This window comes from Zeugodacus cucurbitae, chromosome 2, assembly GCF_028554725.1.
Source record: "Zeugodacus cucurbitae isolate PBARC_wt_2022May chromosome 2, idZeuCucr1.2, whole genome shotgun sequence".
Taxonomy (NCBI): Eukaryota; Metazoa; Arthropoda; class Insecta; order Diptera; family Tephritidae; genus Zeugodacus; species Zeugodacus cucurbitae.
Window position 1 is genome coordinate 46,601,710 of NC_071667.1, and position 18,297 is coordinate 46,620,006.

The window sequence follows — 18,297 nt, forward strand, 5'->3', positions numbered from 1 at the left end:
ATGATTTTATTTGAATTGACAACAAAATAATAAAAAAAAAAAAACAAAAAACAATAATATTTTGAAAGTTGCCATTGTTGCTTTATTAAAGTATTTTTATTATTGTTGTGTAAGGCTGTGTCGATAGCCCAAAACAATTTGTAACAAGTAGGGAAAGGCAACGGAACATTTTATAATCTCGCAATTTATTGATGTAATTTTATTACACACAATTTGAAATAAAGTCCAATAGAATAACGAAAATCAGCATATATAGTACATGAGGGTTGAGGTAATTCCTGAACCGATTTCACTCATTTTCAACGCCCAGTTATAATGGGAATAGGGCAACTTGGCACCTGTTAGTAGGCAGACAAACGGCAATTCAGCCTTGAAATTACTCCTAAATTGCAAATCAACGAAACACCAGTCTGCATCCCCAAAAATAGCGCTATAGCGAAGAATTTCCAGATATTCAAGTCGCTGGAGGTACTGCACAGGACTTTAAAAGATTTACGCGACAACGAAAATATTTTTGGTGAAGCGATGATTCTGTTGGCAGGTGTTTTTCGCCAGACTATTCCTGGATCAACTGTTGCTGACGAACTAATCACATTCCTAAAATCATCTCATTTGTGGCGACACATAAAGAATCGCCAATTAACAAATAATATACGAGTGTTTTTCCAACAATATCATACTGCGATTGTAGAAATAGTTGAAAATGGTAGCGACGCAGTTGACACCTTGATGGATTAATAACATTTTTAACGGGTTTCTGTCAATTCATGGCTTCGAAAGAGGAGCTTATTCATCGTGTTTTTCCTAACATGAAACCATAATATGTTAACATAAATGGCTGATTGAATGACCTATATTGGTGGTAAAAAAACAAGGATCTCTTTGATCTTAATGCGACAATTTAGAATTTCGTTAAAGGATAGTTGACACAGCTACAAACCAGAATGACGTATTCAATTATCCCACAGACTATTTTAAATTGCTGGACTATCCCCACTCACTTGCAATTAAAAGTAGTGTAAGTTGTCATCACGCTGCGTAACATAAATCAACATCCAACTTTAAACAAAAGAACAAGACTGGCTGTGAAGAAGGTAATCAATATCATCACCAAAGCCAAGATAAAGCCAACTATGAAATTTGGTCATTTGTTACTTTCTCCAATATACGATTAAAAAAAAATAAAAGTTTTACTAATTACATATGATGATTTACGCTTAAGATCTACAGATCTACAATAATGTCTAAAATATTTACTAATTTAATGTATACCTTAGCCACAAAAACGTGTGGCCGGGTCTGCTAGTTGTTTATAAAATCGTTAAGTATCTCAGGATCAAGTAAATAGAACTGAACATTACAAACATACAAACATTTTTAGAAACACTTCTTTTTTTCAAAAAGAAATAATAATTCTGAAAGCAACGCTCTGCAAACTTCCTAATAACCTAATTTGATATTTGAACTTATGTAGCTCCGTATTTGTTGCTTATAGTATGTAAGTGCTATGCTCGTATATATGTATGTATGTATGTATATATATGCTACTTAATTTAAGCTAATAAACTCTTAATTATGCTATATTTATTTATTTCAATTTATATACACGGCTGTTTAAATGTATTTATGTATTAATGTGTTGTATTGTATGTATGTAGCAATTACTTTCTAATATTTATTAACTTTGTTGTTCTTGTTAAACAGAAACTTTAATTTGAAAACTTTTCAGGTGTATATTGTACTGTTGAGAATAATCATCGTTCATTCATTCATCGTCAAAATATTGTTTTATTTATGTAAATATCGTATAAGTATATGTATGTATCTATGTATATCGTAACGTTTGTACGAATATGTACGCCGTCCCCTCTGGTAAGCACGTGTACATAAGTTAACTAATTTACGTAAGTAAATGTTTATGTATCTAAGTAGAGGATTATATGAGTTTGAAACTGATTAGGTATGTAGGAGACAGTTGGGTATGTATTATTTGGTCGAAACTTCGCTGAGTACTAAGATGAGTTGATGAGTGCTCAATGAATACAATTACTGGTGGCTTACATTGAAGGTTGTCAAAATGATTTTTATGAAGGCTTCAAGTTGGAAATAATGCACTAAAATCGAGAGGTTTGAGAAAGAAAATTAACCGAAATTAACTATCATATAATTAAATGACTAAATAACATCCGTGAATGAAAAAAATTATTAGTTTAAATTTTCTGGACCCTTTTTGATTTTTTCTTAGTTCACTGATCAGTATCCAGTATATACGCAATTATTTTCAATTACTTTTGGAATTCGATTGGAAGGTCATTCCAGGTTTTTTCAACCAAACTGGTCCTTATTTTGGAATGATTGCTTCCCAATTCTAATCTTTAGCTCCACGAAACGATTTTCTTGGATTCAAGTCGGTGGACTGGCTTGGACAATTAAGAGAACTCACACCGTTGTGCTGGAACCAATATTTTACCAACTTCGAAGTATGCAAACGATACGTTATCCTACTGAAATTCCCATATTAGTGGCATAGGATATGACAGTATTGTGCTCTCTAAGATATCTTTTAATGGGAACATATTCATGGTGGCGGCTACCATGTTTAACGGCATTTTTTGTAAACCGAATGAAATTCTTAGTCTTTTGGAGTGGGAACATTCCGTCTGACATAATTCTCGAACAAGTTACTTCTTGTTTCTTTCCACAAGATCTGCGCTACTTTTTTTCGCCACCTGGGCCGGACCAATCTGCATAACTTTTCGTGAATACTTAACACATCTTGAAAATTTTTCCGGAATAAAGCAAGTCATCTCGCTATTCTGACAGGCAAATTACCTCACCAACGATGGACCTTTTTGGAAGATATTATGTTAACAAAATCGGCTGAAATGATTCTTGAAGACATGAATGGCTCCTTTTTAGTGAGAGCTTTTTTTAATGTCTTTTTTGTTTGACCGCGAGTTACTTATTATTTTGACTACTCAATAAACGTACTTCTACAATAAATTGCTACGCCTATTTAAATAGGGGGATTTCCATTTTCTTTCCACTCTAAAAGGTATTCGTGTACTTCACCAAACATTCAAAATTAAACCATGATTGCAGGCTATGGGTATGTACTTATTATTTTGACCCTGTGTATATATGCTTTGCAATTATGCAGTAATTGTATTCATCAAAAACACAAGTTTGCGTGCAAATGCTGGTTGCTCATGTTTTCATTAAATTTAAGAATACTTAGGAATTACATTTACTATTTATTGGCACAGTAAAGTTTTCTGTTTGGAGACTGGTACAAGCGCAATTAATTATTAAATTGTATTCATAAAAAATATGTAAAAAATAAACAACAATAAAAGAACTTACAACAAATAAACAAATAAAACACAAAATTAATCAAATAATTACGTTTATTTCAACAGAAACCCTTAAACTATGCTTGTGCAAGGTCATCAGAATTTCAACAAAATTTTGTAGAATTTTTGACGAACTTGCGCATTCGCTTTTAAAAAATAATTTTAAAACCTGAAAATAAAAAATAAAAATTACAAAATTTTGTTGGGTGTACAAAATCACGTTATGCATAACACATTATTAAATTTTATGAATTGCAGTAGACTTAAAATTAACATTCTCTTGTTGAAAGAAAGTCAAATGTTTTTGCAAATTGCAAATGCGTGTGTGTGTATGTATGTATGTATGTATGTATGATGTGTGTGCAAAAACAACACAAATGGCAGTAGAGTGTAAGTATGTATGATAATGCATAAAATTACATAACTGATAACAGAAAAACAGAAAAAGGCACGAAAATAATATTCAATACAAACGTAACACAATAAAAGAGTCACAAATATATATGGTACAGCTGTCTATAAGGTTTTTGTGTGTAACATGAAATGAGTAAACATCGGAAGCAATAAACTAACACTAACTTCAATGTTTGTGTAATGGGTGTCAACAACAATAATATGATTTCGCTTTTGTTTAACATATGCGTCAGTAGTGCAATTTAATTTAATCACTGTGTATGTGCATATGTATGTATGTGTGTGTGTTTTGTAAGTTACATAATGCTTATAAAATCTGTTTTGCACTTTCGATCAACATAATTATTTAACTTTTACTATTTTGCTATTTTTTTTTTTTTGTTTGTTATTGTTTTTGTTTTTTGTTTGTGTATGCATGTGTGTGTGTTTGTGTCTATGTAACTTAACTAACAACATACTTTAAGCTGCCAGCCAATTTTTACGCTACTTCTTATCGCACTATTTGTTGAAAACGTATAACTATCAAATGTACACTTTAAAATGTATCGGTTATTCAACGTTGTTGTACATATGTATGTTTAAATACACATATATGCGGATATGATGTATACCATAAACTTATCAGTGTAATTTAAATCGCCTTAAAAATATATATTGAATCGTAAGTTTTTCGCAATTATTACACTTGTTCTCAAGCGCTGGCAATCACTACAACACGCTAGCGTAGTGATTTAATACCTTTCCTATAAGCAATTGGAAGTCAAACGCTCCTCCTCGCAATTTGTGTTATTCTCAATGAGGAGTGGCGTTGTCGTATATTTGCATAATTGTGCGAAGCGCTCCATGACACACGACGAGGAGAGGCGCGCCTCGGCATCATGATCCCAGCACTCCTCCATGGTGTCACAGAAGATGTTGAGACCCTGCAGGGTTGTAATAAAAAACAATAAAAGTGATGGTGTTTAACCATTTTTAAGCTTTACTTACAGCATGTGTACGCCATGTATTCAGCAAGCGCGGTCTCAATTTCTTTGTGACTACAGTATCTTGTATCTCATCCAATGTCGGACGCAGTCCCAGCTAAAGTAATGAACATGAAAAATACATAATTAATACATACATATGTTCCAGAAACATTGCAAGGCACACATTGATTTACCTCAGCTTCAAATGGCAATATGTAGTCGCCAACAGGTCCCACAGCGGTGCAGCGCGACACCATCTCCCACAGCACCAAGCCGCAGGCGTACACATCAATACGCAGAAATGCATCACGATTGAAATTGATGGCGCCCTCAAGCACCTCGGGTGCCATGTAACGGCGTGTGCCAACTTGACCATGCGTTTCGCCGCACGATTTGCCTACAACAAGCGCGTATGGAAAATATTAACAATCAAAAAAGATAGCACGAAAAATAAGCACTTGTGCACTTGTGCACTTACCCGGTTGGAATACCATAGCCAAGCCGAAGTCAGCAATGCATGCCGTCAAGTCGCCCTTCAACAGCACATTTGTGGACTTGAAATCGCGATGCGCTATGGATGGCTTTAGGCCGTCCGCCTTACTGGCCGGTATTTCCTCATGCAGATGCATTAAACCTTGCGACATGGATTCGGCGATTTTGCACAGTTCCAGCCAAGTCAGTGTGTGCGATTTCAAGTAATTGCAGAGTGAACCATTCGGATGATATACGGAGATGAGCCAGTATTCCAGTTGGACTTTCTCCGTGTGCTTTTCGCAACCAAGAAACTCTAAGATATTTGGATGCCGCATGCGTGGTAACTGTTGAAAAGCAAAATTGCATAAGATATCAAGTGTTTTTGTTTAAATATTAATTTTCAATTTCATGTTTCAAAGTTTTATCGAAATTCTACCTTATAAATATCCACTTCGGTATTCCAAGATTCCTTCTCTTGCATACGAAATATCTTAACAGCCACATCTTGACTGTGCAGCTTACCCTGCCATACGTCACCGAAACGCCCACTTGCCTTCAGCTCCAATAGATGTATGGGCCGATTGTTGAGCAGTGGCGAAGCATTTGTAGCCTCCGTTTCATTCTGAAAAACAAAACCAAAAACAAATATTTACGCGTAAAATAAATACAGAAATGCAATGAACAAGTTTCGGCCGAAGTTCAACTCACCGTGGGTATTTCGTTGAAATTGGTTGGTTTGCGCTTGCGATAATAGCAATATGCAAATGGTGCCAACAGAAGCGCCAAACAAACGAACACCACAGCACAAACTATCACGTAAATTAGGTTCGTATTATCCGTTGTTTTTTCCTTTGGCACTGATAGAAAAAGAGCGAAGAATGCATATTATTCATAAAGTATTTAAAAAGTTTTCATTTGACGAAATAATTTATTTTGCAAAAGTTCAAAAGTGACAATTTTTGAGTTTATGAAGGCATGGTAAAATAGACTTTTAATTCCACAGGAAAAAAACATAGGTCTGACCCGGTGGTCTTATTAAATGTTCCAATTAACCTCATTAGATCAGGGTTTTGACATAACTCCCAAAAAACAATAAGGCAAATAGCGTTTTTTTTAATTCATCGGAATCGTTAGTCGGTAGTTTTCGGGGTCGCAGATTTCGAATACTATGTCGGGTTTTAAAAATTCGAAATAGCGGATCCAATATGGCGGACGACTTTTTGTAAAATGCATCAGATTCGCTTGAAACTCGTTAGTCGGGGGTTTTCGATGTTGCTGTTTACGAATTCGACGTTATTTTTTTTAATTTCAAATGGCGAACCAATATGAATTTATATTTAAAATAAAAAATAATGTTTAAAATTTCGACGAATTGAGCGGATTTCGAATTTCTGTAACTTTGTCTTATCGAAAAACGAACTCATCAACAAAGTATTCCCAATCACAAAAATAATGTATTATGCAGAGGCACCACGACATATTCATTCTAAACAGGAACTAAAATTTCAAATACTTTTCATGGGCATATTTTTAATCCTCTTTAAATCTTAAACTCGAATATTTCTCGTATACATATACATATAAGTCGCATATATATATGTACATTCACGTGTCACAGCAACAATTAAAAAGTAAACAAAATTTCATTGGACTTCGTCTTGACGACAGCGGAACACCACAGGTGAACAACTGCTCAAGTGGCCAAATGGAGGAGGGTGCACGATGGCGTATGCCTTTGTATGCATCAATGTATGTTTACTTAAGTAGAACCAAAAAAGCATACAAAAATGAAAGTTCTCCCCTAATTTTAGAAACAGCTCGTGCACATACTCTCAATCATAAGCGCATAGATGCACATGAACGGCATACAAAATGTAAAAATCATCACGAAACACACGAACGTGCTCCAAACGTGAAAAGTGAACACAAAAGTCCTTGCAACAAGGAGAACTAAAACACGGCGTTCGCTTACCGTATCAAGCATTTTTTAATATTTGCAAAAAATAGAAATAAAAAAAATTAGTAAAAATGAACAAAATAGGGAATAAAAAATGTGCAAATATAAAAAAAGAACGACAATCAACGCAACAGCTATTAAACTGCGGCAGCACATGCATGCAGCAAGTTGCAACTAACAGAGCTCTGCCCAAACAAGCGAGATGCAGGCAACTGGAAGCGAGTTCTGCTGCTGGATCCTTTGCTATGCGGCTGTTTTGTACTTGTACTTGTTCGTTTTTTATTACCGAGTTCGTTAACTCGGCATAGAACGCTGGTAGTTGCAGTTGCGGGTGTTGTGCCGTGCTACAACGACATCACAGCAACACAGCAGCGAAGCGTTGTGGTGCCTGTGCGCTACGACAATATTAGCTGCACCAGCAAACAAGCAGTTTCACACAGCATTCAGCAACCGAAAGGCAGGGACCCCAAACGATACAAAGTAGCAAAGCAAAACAAAGTAAAAATTGGGGTAAATACTGTGTGGCGCTCTATCAGTGCAACTCTCACAACTCGCAATTCGCGCGTTCGAACAAGCACACGTGCCACGACTATTGTGGCCACTGTGGTTGTTGTAGTCATCGTTGTAATTCTTTCTGTTGCTTTTACTGCCCCAACTACCAACAGATTTAAACACTTCAGCGGATGAGCAACAGCATCAGAATCATAGCATTTTGCATATGTGTATTTACATACGTATAAAGGTGCACCTAAGTATGTATGCATGTATATATTGCAACTGAGGCAATCGCCACTTGAACTGGAGGCAACACTAGCCGTGACACAGTGTGACAAGATTATTATAAATGTACTTGTACTATATTTTGATATCTAATAAAAAATAAAGTTTTGAAAAATAGTTTAATTTTTTAAAACAATTAACAATTTGCTGAGATATTTAAGAAATTTTAAAATTGAAGATAACATATACACACATACGCCAAATATTTATCTTAAAATTTTGCAGTCCAGATGAGTATTTATAACACTAATAACGATACGTCACGCACTTTAAAAATTGAAATGAACTTTAAGACTACCGTGTTTTTTTTTTCAATAACCTTAAAACATTAACCTTACCTTGAGTTGACGCCTCGGTTGTGGTAGATATCCATTTGTGCTCCATATTACACATGGAACCCTTGCAACAGCAAAAGTATAATTTATTTCGGGGTTCAACACTGGTAATGCATTCCGTTTGATTGCATTCATGCATATCTGTAAAGCAACCCTTCATTTTAATTTTGGTTTCACCTGCAATACAAAATTTTAACATATAGATCCAAATATACACAAGTACATAGTTAACACTCTTTTTACTCATTCGCAACATGTAACTGTATTGACATATACGTGTACATATAAATATTTACCTGTTTCGCCATCCATGGTCCATAGCACATAACAACTGGAGGGTTTATCCGACTCCACCTTGCAGTGCTCCACTTTGATCGCGCAATCACCATCCATGGTGCAATTCTTTTCATCAAAATGTTCACAGTCAATTCTATGGCCATCAGGCAAAACCGCGGCCTGTGTCCAACCCGTAAAATCTGCAAAATCAAAATATGGGAATAAATGTATTGAATAACAGAAAATTGGTGTTTCCAAAATTAAAATATGACAGTAGTAAGGTTAAAACAACAGAGGCAATACATCAAACGATGGCTGAAAGAGGAAGTGAGGTAGATAAAATGGAAAGTAAATAGTTTCAAGCCAAACCAACATAAAAAAAAAAAACAAAAAGTATGATTGTAGGATTCATGGTGATCCAATATTACAACATAAAGAAACAAATATACCGAATTGCAAACATAGGTACACATACATATGTATATGTGTACAAAATTTGTCAGTAGCAGTATTAACTACCATATAAGTACGGTTGCCCTTTCATCTTCAGTGTAGAAAGTTTGCATACTCGTGTTGAATTTAGCGGGCGGTAAATCGTATGCTTGGAGCAACTGCATAATATTCACTTTGTAGGCATATCGTATGCCCCACAGTCTCTGGCGTATACGACCTCTCCTCAACTGCAGCAACGCAGCGCTAACTAGGCAATCCATCTACAGCACGTTTTCATTTACTCAAAGAGTGAAAAGCGTATACACATATATATGGATAGTAGCTTTTTTACAGAAAATATTGTGCGGGTAATTTGAGCCAGTGCAAGGAATACTCTGTGAGCTATGTTAAGGCTACAACCACTGTTTTATAATATAATAAGAAAACATAGCATATCAATGTTTTTTGCATTTGTTTTTTATTTAGTGGTAGGCGGTTCGATTTAAGTAGCAAAAAAACACAAACATGTTTGAACTTTAAACACGAAGAAGGAAGAAATACAGTGGAAATAGTTCGATATGTTTATGAAAATGTATGTATGTATATTCAATATACAATGCATTAATTATAAGAAACATATTTGCTAAAATATTTAGTATTATAAATAAAAAAAATATTTCATATAAAAATATTATTTCTAGTTTTAGTTTCAAAATTAAATAACACAAAATAGAAAAAAGTCCAGCTTTGCGTTACTACTTATAATTTTTAAGAAATCGTTCACAATATTTACTACAAAAAAAGTAAAAACCCTGTATGCTAAAGAATATGATAAACTATTATAAAGGTCATTTTTATAGTGCAAATGGAGAGATAAAACTAACAAACATTATATATATGCATATATTTAAAATATTGCATTCGTTAAACATTAAACAGAAAATAAACTCTACTTACTTGTCAGCAGGATAAGTAGGGGCAATATCATCGTCGGTTGCTGCCAAAAATGCAGGTTTCTTTGTATTGGTTCCATTGTATTAATTTTATAATTTTGAAACGTTTTTAATTACCAAATATTTAATCCTCACTTTAAAAACGAAACTGGCACATGGAAGTTATACACGATTTACGACCATTCATATGAGCATCCTTTTTAAAATAAACCAAATGCTTTTTTGTTCATACGAAGCAGTCGCATTATCACAATATACACTTTTTTAAATGTTTTAAAATACTTAAAAAAACTGTGTAATTACGCACAATCAATTCGATGAGATATTATCCTTCATCCCTTTACACAATTCCATACATTGTATGTACATTACTGCAGTTTATTTTTATCTATTTACAACTTCGTAAACCGATGCTTGTTTCTTCTTTAGAGTAGTAATTTTAAAGCGATTCAAGTTTTATTTCGTACAAGCAATTGATAAACACATTTTTATCACTTTTACGTAGGCGTTGTCGAGTTATATTTTTTTAAAGTCGTGTTATCATTAAAAATTCTCGAAAATATAATTCTTGAACAACTTTTATATTCGCTCACTAATGACCTCTTTAACACTTGTGATATGTTGAAGCACATGAAATTTTATGAGATTATCCTAAAATAGCCATAGATTTATTTGAACTGAAACATCTTACATTCTATTGTTCACTTATGAATAACACTGTCTTGACTCCATTCTTATAAAATATGTTCCATTAAATACAGTTTTTCCGTATTATATTGCTCAAACAAGATTTGTGTTGCATCTTTTCCTTGGAACGTAGTTATTTTCCTGTCATTTTGACTTTTCTTTCTGCATTGATCTGTACTCACTGAGAACACTTACTGCACACTTTTCCACCAACAGCATGCGTGGGAGTGAAAAAGAGTGTTCAACAGCGCGACTGGTAGTCGCCGATAAACTATCCCACAAAAGTTAAAGCAGGATAGACTGTGTATTTTGTTTTTATTTTGATTATAACAAGTAGAGTTAACAACTCCTACAAATAAATTCACTTTAGTTTCCACTACTGAATTGTAGATGGCACTGTCAGATACACTGGCAATATATTGCAAAGTATTAGTTTTAATCCCGAAATCATTTAAAGTAAATACAGATATGCTGTTCTGAGATAATACACTAGTTACTGATAATGTAATAAATAAAGAAAAGACACATTGAATGAGCCTAAAGAACTTCCACCATCGGAAAGTGTTATCCCTCTATTATATGAAAGTATCTTCAAATGGTAGACTGCATAGACCAACAGTACAAGCAGTGAATACTCCCATTTATAAAAGTTAATATATTTAAATAATGTTAAACTTTACCTTAAATAACTTTATTAAATATTTTCTAACTGTTGTCATACCTTTTTATATACAACCTTGCTCAGGTGAGAGAAATAAGGCGTAAAATATTTTAATACTGTACTAGATTCCGTTATTAGTATTTTTGTCTCTTTCCTACACGAGCTTGCGTTGACGAAAAGGTACACAACGATTGAAAACATTAACTTCGTCATTTGTGCAAGACAAAGCAGCGTCTGAAAGGTAAGTGCGTTAACGTACCCTGATTTTATTATTAAATATTAATAAATAATATTAATATATGTAATAATTGTTTGTGCAGTTGTAGCTGATATTATTTAAGAGACTCATTCAACTAAAAACTTAACGAAATGACTGGACGTGGAAAAGGTGGTAAAGGTTTAGGAAAAGGAGGCGCAAAACGCCATCGTAAGGTAAGTAATTGTTGTTGGGTCGAATGCATCGATTTGTGCTGCATACTATAATGTCTATGCGGTGATAATTGTGTGATTCAATCGAGTAGTTATTATGTGTGCTTATGTATTTTAACTCATTATAATTTTCTTTTCGATTTTGCAGGTGCTACGTGATAACATCCAGGGCATCACAAAGCCGGCCATTCGCCGTTTGGCACGTCGTGGTGGTGTAAAACGTATTTCTGGTTTGATTTATGAAGAAACTCGTGGTGTCTTGAAGGTAAAAATATTGTTCCGTCTAATATATTGGAAATGCAAGAATATTTCTTATATAATAATATAATTAAAATTTCAGGTATTTTTGGAAAACGTTATTCGTGATGCCGTCACCTACACCGAGCACGCCAAGCGTAAAACGGTCACCGCTATGGATGTTGTATACGCCTTGAAGCGCCAAGGTCGCACCCTCTACGGTTTTGGCGGTTAAAAATTTTGACGCAATTCTGAATGTATTAAATAATCCGTAAGGGTGACCAATTTACCCATCAAATATTAACTTTACTATGAATTTTAATGATTAGATGTTCTTGCTTATTACAAACAAAATGCACATTAAAGTGAAATAAACGTACTATTCCATTTATTGAAACGCTACAAAATGTTTTTAATTCACTACAGTAGATTTGAGTGTTGTTGAATCCTATAATATGGGTAGATCGTTTTGGCACGTAGCATTTATGTACATGTATTTGGTTTCTAAAAAATTGCCTGCCAACATTTTATAAACGTCTATTTATTGCAACATAATATTATACAAAATATATACATGTACGTATACACAGAATTGAGAAAAGGATTACACAAGAACTGCTGTAAGCAAGAAAAAATATACGAAAATATATTTCGGACGCTACAGAGAATTTTGTAGTGTAATTTTACAACATTTGATACACACATATCTCTTCTCTATACTTCCTAAGAAAAAACTAGGAAGAAGGAATGAGGAGTGAGAGGCCTTGATATGCTTCTCGGCGACAGCTTTAAAAGAAAAAAATACTAAATTCAACAAATAAAATAAAATAAACTTCCAGATAATTTTCTGAGCTTTCTTGCGTCCTTCTTTTTCACACAATAGTCACCTCGTTGTCAGTCATCGCACAGTCCCATGAAAAGTGTACGTGGCGACTTTATGTCCATAGTCAAACCTTCGCCTTGACCATGTTGCAATTGCTGTTGTGACGTCAACGATTTGTTGCGTCGTATGAACACCTTCAACGGTTGAAAATCTGCGACACTGTTACGCAATGTATCCGAATCGCTGGAACAGCCATCGCTGGTTTGGCTGCGAGATGTGGATATGGACAAATCGTCCATTTCAATTTTATTACAAAAATTATTGCGACTGCTGCTGGGAATGGAGCAGCCACCACCATTATTTAATGGCTTCTTGTCAATGCGCGCCGTCAATTGTGTTAGCAACGGCGAAGAAACACCTGGCATTGGTAGCATCATCGGAGACATGTTGTTCGCTGTCGAATCGCCGATATTTGTCTCGAAGTGCACCGCGGTAAGTTGAAACTGTAGCAAATAAAAATAAGAGGAAAGTATTAATGGAAATTATTTCATTGTAATTGTTCATTCACAACTTTTTACTCATTATAAAAAGAGTATTTTTTACACAAAGTATAATTTCATTTAAATAGATGCGTATGTTGCATAATTTAGTTACATAGAGCTAAATAAATACGTTGTAATTATTTTTATTTAATTAATTTAAGCAGAAATTTTTCTATTGCCCAATAAATGCGAATTTCATTTCGAAAAAAAAATAAAATAATTTCAAATTAAGTTCCACTCCGTTCATTTACTGTTATACTATATATTGTAGTCAAATATAGTTAGTTTTTAGCAATCAATTATTCGCGTTTATTAGAATTTTTTGTTAAAGTTAATAAGAAATTGTTTAACTTACTAAAGTGTAATAAATACATAAATAAATATAACAATAAAATTATATAATGTATAGTATAAACAATGTCACAGCAAATAGGTAGATAAAATATCATAGATTTGCTTCTGGAAATGCCTACTTACGTCAGTCTCATTGGCGAACTCATGATCCGATTTAGATTCTTTCTTTTTAGAGGAATCTTTCGGTATTGGCTCCACGTACTTCATTTCACTTTTTACTTTACGCACTTTGAGAAGCTTACGGGGCATCTCCTTCACAGTCGAAGTAGGCGATGGCATAACTTGATGCATCTGCATGTTCTTCGCACTATCAATCGCAGTACCATGGCACGAAGTGTCATCACTTTGTGGCAGTATACTGGCACTATGAGTTTCACGCGGCAACATATGCGAACTTTGCATCTGCAATGCATTCATTTGCTTGGATCGACTGTTATTATTCCGCGGTGAGTTGTTGCGGCAAACGCTGCTGGCCAGCTTCTGGAAGTCATTGCGCCTGCAAATATACAACAAATTATAATTTCAGCACCTAATTTCCATGCATGGAAGCACTAACTCTTTAATTATGGACTGCAGTGATTCATTTTTCACGACAACGTATCCCTCCGGTATACGCGCATTGGCTTCGTCTTCCATTTGATTCTCATACGCAATTATTTGCTGATTGAGTTTCTCATTCAATTGTTCAGCCTTTTTGCGTAGAACACGCTCAAATGCCAATTGTTCCTCGAGCGTTTTCAATTGCTCTTTCAGCTGTGTCAATGTTACGCGATTCTTCTTGGACTGCGAATTCGGTCCGTTGCCACCAGTGCTCTGTTGCATTTGACCTTCCAGCATCTTCATATCCTCATCCTCCTTTCCCAGTTGCTCACGAATGCTACGTTGCAGGAACTTACTGATACCTGCATTTCCACGTACATTGAAATCAATAATATAGTTGTTCACCTCGAGACAATCCAAGATCAAGTTTGCAGCACGATCAGTCAGACCACAATTCTCCATATCGATAACTGCACAGAAAAACAGACATTTTCAAAAAACAAAAAGAGAGGTCAATAGCAATGTGGTGCAATCACCTTTTACCCATACATCCTCCTTTAATATTTCTACAATTGCCTTTACACCATCATCGCCGATTTGCGGATTACGCGCTAATGCAATCGAACGTAATCCAGGTATAGTGTCCGGATCAACATCACGATAACGTAGCGACTTTTGCCAACCCTCTGTGTAGCGGCTGATCTTTTGTATCTGTAAAATATATAAACGAGAAGCTTGGGGTTAAAAAAAGCGGAAACTTATGAACAGTTATTTACGCTTCGGTACCTTAATCATATCGGCGACGTGTTCAGCACCCTTTGTTGATAGCTCACACTCAGATAAATTTAACTTCTCTACATTTTCCAGATATTTAATTGTATTGCATATAGCCTCACATCCTTTATCATAAATATTCGAACGCTGAAAACTTATTTCCTTAAGGCTTTCATTCGAAGATAGAGCCTGCATGTCGCGAGGAAAATAATAATGAATTACGGATAAAATTCGAAAACCAATTTTTAAAAATAAATTTCAAAGATTTTGGTTCTGCTCATTTAAGTCATATACCTTAGCTATAGATTCCACGTATTTATCATTGAGTGGCAAACCTTCCAGATTTAGAATTCTTAAATTCTTATTGAATTCAATACAATTTGAGACCGCCTCCACGATACCAGAAAAAACAAACTTAGTACAGATCACCGGCTTCTGTTTGAAGAGCCGTGCCTTCTTTTCCGTATCCAAATGGTCCAGCACTGTACAAGGTATAATTAAAAAATGCTGGCTTATGAAAGCTATGAAGCTATTATACTTACCCGAACCCAGGGTCTTGCGCAAGCGAATGCTCAGGGTTTGGAGCACTTGATCGTAGTAAAGAGCTTCTATGATGAGTAACCAATCAGTAACACCTAATTTTTCACCAAAAAAATCTAACATCGATGTTGCATTGTTTTTGGTACGAATATCTGGCAAAGGAGTCAGATTCTTCGCCCGACAGAGCTCCAAATACCGGAAGTGAAAGGAACGACAGCGATTAAATTTCTTCGTCGATGTCAAACTGCACACATCACGTAATTCCAAGTTCTTCTGCATTATTCTAGTTTGACTTATGTTACCGTTGTTGTTGTTTTAATATTGTTCTTTATAATCCTGGATTACGATTTTTATTGTGATTTTTGCTTATGAGTGAGATTCGTTACGACGGACGGATATTGTCGGGATGGGAGGGAGGTAAAAAGTTTGACAGTTTTTTTTAATAAAAAGGGTAGAATGAAAAAAAAATCGAAATAATTTTGAAATTTTTGAATTGATTGATTAAAAAATTGTGGTTTTTATGATTTTTCTATTTTTTTTTGTGTGATTAAAATTTTTAAGTTTACTATTTTTATTTCTATCTCTAGAGATGCAATTATTTTTCGAAAACTTGACACCTCACTCTCGAGCCAATTTTATTTTTTTTAATTTCGAAGATTAATGTCCATGCATTTAAATTAGTCGTTGGTTTTGAAATTAAATAATTTGAAAAATTCCCACAAATGCCTGTGGTTTCTGAAGAAAAATTTGTCTTCATGTGCTACTTTGGGTAGAGTATGAAAAGTTAAGTCCTCTCTCGAGGAACTAAAACCAAACTCTACAAGTCGCTCATTATTCTCGTTCTGCTTTATGGTGCAGAAGCGTGGAAGATTTCAACATCCAATGAGATAGCACTGGAAGTTTTGCGGAAAATTTATAATCCTTTGAACATTGGCAACGGCGAATACCACAGACGATGGAACAAATTATACGACGACATTGATATATGTAGTTCAGTAAATAAAAAGACAGATGCTACGCTGGTTAAGTCATGTAGTTCGAATGGACGAAAGCACTCGACCTTTAGAAATTTTTGGTGCAGTATCTGCCCGTGGAAGCAGTATACAGGTGGAGAGAGACCTGGTTTCACTTGGTATTTCCAATTGGCGCCAAGTTGCGAGAAAAAGTAACGAATGCACGTTATTATTGATTCGGCTATAATCGCGTAAGCGGCGCCTACGCCAATTACATACATACACCTACAGATAACTAATACAAGTTTAAATATGAAGTTACGGTATTTATTGTCGGAATGAAATATTCTAAATGGTATCCTCTTTCATTCATGTGTAAATCATTTCAAGTTTATGTTTCTCTCAGCAGTTAAATAGAGAAAGGGGTACGATTCTCCACTCCATAAGGTGATTAACTTGGTTAGAGAACTTAAAGCACGGTAGTTCTTGTTATATATACAAACTGAACTCATTATTAGATCAGAGTTTACACATCACTATCTTTATATCGACTAGAAGAACGTCAATATAGAAATCGACTTTAATATATGATGTTAAATATATACTTGATTTCTTAAAGTATGATGGTTTGATCCAAAAAAATAAGTGAAATCGGACCACAAACGTACTCGTACGTGAGGTTCAACGTTCCTCCGTTCAAGCTTATGTCGTATACTATACATTTATCACAATGCTAGGTATCTTATAGGAATGCCGTACCTTTTAGCATATTTCTTCCTTTATTTTTAAAAAATCTATAAAGTATTTAACACACGTCTGTGCATTTAGTCTGTCGAATTTAGTACTTCTTTATTACAGGACTAACTTGCATAGAGGATGCTGTACCCCAAACGATTGTAATAATTAAAGATTCCCTAATTATAGCATTTTCAATAAAAACATTCGGATGATGTTTTATGAGCTCTGCACATATTTTTACGGTTATGAAAAACAAGTTCCATAACTGAATAATAAAAGTATTTAACATAGGAAGCAACCATAATTTTCCACTGCGCTAATTTACGAAAATCATCACCTTACGGCGACTATTTTTTACAGTTTATTTGGTTTTAGTCGTTTACCGTTATAAAGCTTAAATAAAACTTACATTTTACATAAAAACACAAAAACAAGTAATGCAAGAATTCACACCCAGAAAAGTAACTATGCGGACATAGTGTTGTGTGTGACAATTCGCCAAGCACATGAACCCGACGGCCTATAGCAGTAGTACTCTACGGGAGCATGTCACATAATTTGGCTCAAGTACACACAGTCACCCTACTTGTTTTCATGTATCACACACTTGTTTACAAATGTTAATACACAATCTGTACTATACATTTATGTATGGCAGTGTATAATTCCATGAAGTTGTGAATTGTGCAATTCTGGATTGGTATTGTTCTCGGTCGACATATGGCAATGATGACCTTAGCTGGAACCATGAATATGTAAAATATGACACGCATAAACATATGCAAACATACAAATGTAAATATATATTTAATTTTATATGTATGTACATACAGATGTATCACTTGACAATTGTTCTAGAGCTCCGAAGCATAACCATAACGCAGGTGCTTGATAGTATACTTCTGGTGCTAATGAGAATAGTTACAAATGAACTTCATTGGGCAAAATAATCTTTACTGACGCAGAGAAATCCATATATGTATATATACATAATATGTATGTATAATGTCCATGTAAGAGCTTCAAAACTTTCCATACAAAAATTTGCCAAATCATATCTTGAAAAGTGTTATTTTTAAG

At 34.6% G+C, this 18,297-nt stretch overlaps 3 protein-coding genes across 3 annotated transcripts; 1 reads left to right on the top strand and 2 right to left on the bottom strand.

The window, feature by feature from the left end:
* Positions 1-3,389: 3,389 nt before the first annotated feature.
* On the bottom strand, positions 3,390-10,865 carry LOC105212373 (activin receptor type-2A). Its single transcript, XM_011184294.3, has 9 exons — positions 9,944-10,865; positions 8,575-8,754; positions 8,282-8,455; positions 5,915-6,063; positions 5,643-5,828; positions 5,211-5,550; positions 4,927-5,129; positions 4,755-4,847; positions 3,390-4,690 (listed from the first exon to the last, which is right to left on the bottom strand). The coding sequence occupies exons 1-9, from the start codon at positions 10,017-10,019 to the stop codon at positions 4,511-4,513; spliced, it is 1,581 nt and encodes a 526-aa protein (XP_011182596.2). The 5' UTR covers positions 10,020-10,865; the 3' UTR covers positions 3,390-4,510.
* Positions 10,866-11,415: 550 nt separating this feature from the next.
* Positions 11,416-12,360, top strand: His4_1 (histone H4). The gene is made up of 4 exons (XM_011184293.3): positions 11,416-11,528; positions 11,608-11,719; positions 11,865-11,981; positions 12,057-12,360. Exons 2-4 carry the CDS (start codon positions 11,657-11,659, stop codon positions 12,186-12,188), a joined length of 312 nt encoding a protein of 103 aa, XP_011182595.1. The 5' UTR covers positions 11,416-11,528; positions 11,608-11,656; the 3' UTR covers positions 12,189-12,360.
* LOC105212371 (protein Cep78 homolog) lies at positions 12,314-16,090 on the bottom strand. Its single transcript, XM_054228746.1, has 7 exons — positions 15,529-16,090; positions 15,281-15,468; positions 14,999-15,175; positions 14,749-14,923; positions 14,229-14,682; positions 13,796-14,168; positions 12,314-13,279 (listed from the first exon to the last, which is right to left on the bottom strand). Exons 1-7 carry the CDS (start codon positions 15,803-15,805, stop codon positions 12,848-12,850), a joined length of 2,076 nt encoding a protein of 691 aa, XP_054084721.1. The 5' UTR covers positions 15,806-16,090; the 3' UTR covers positions 12,314-12,847.
* Between the last annotated feature and the right edge of the window lie 2,207 nt (positions 16,091-18,297).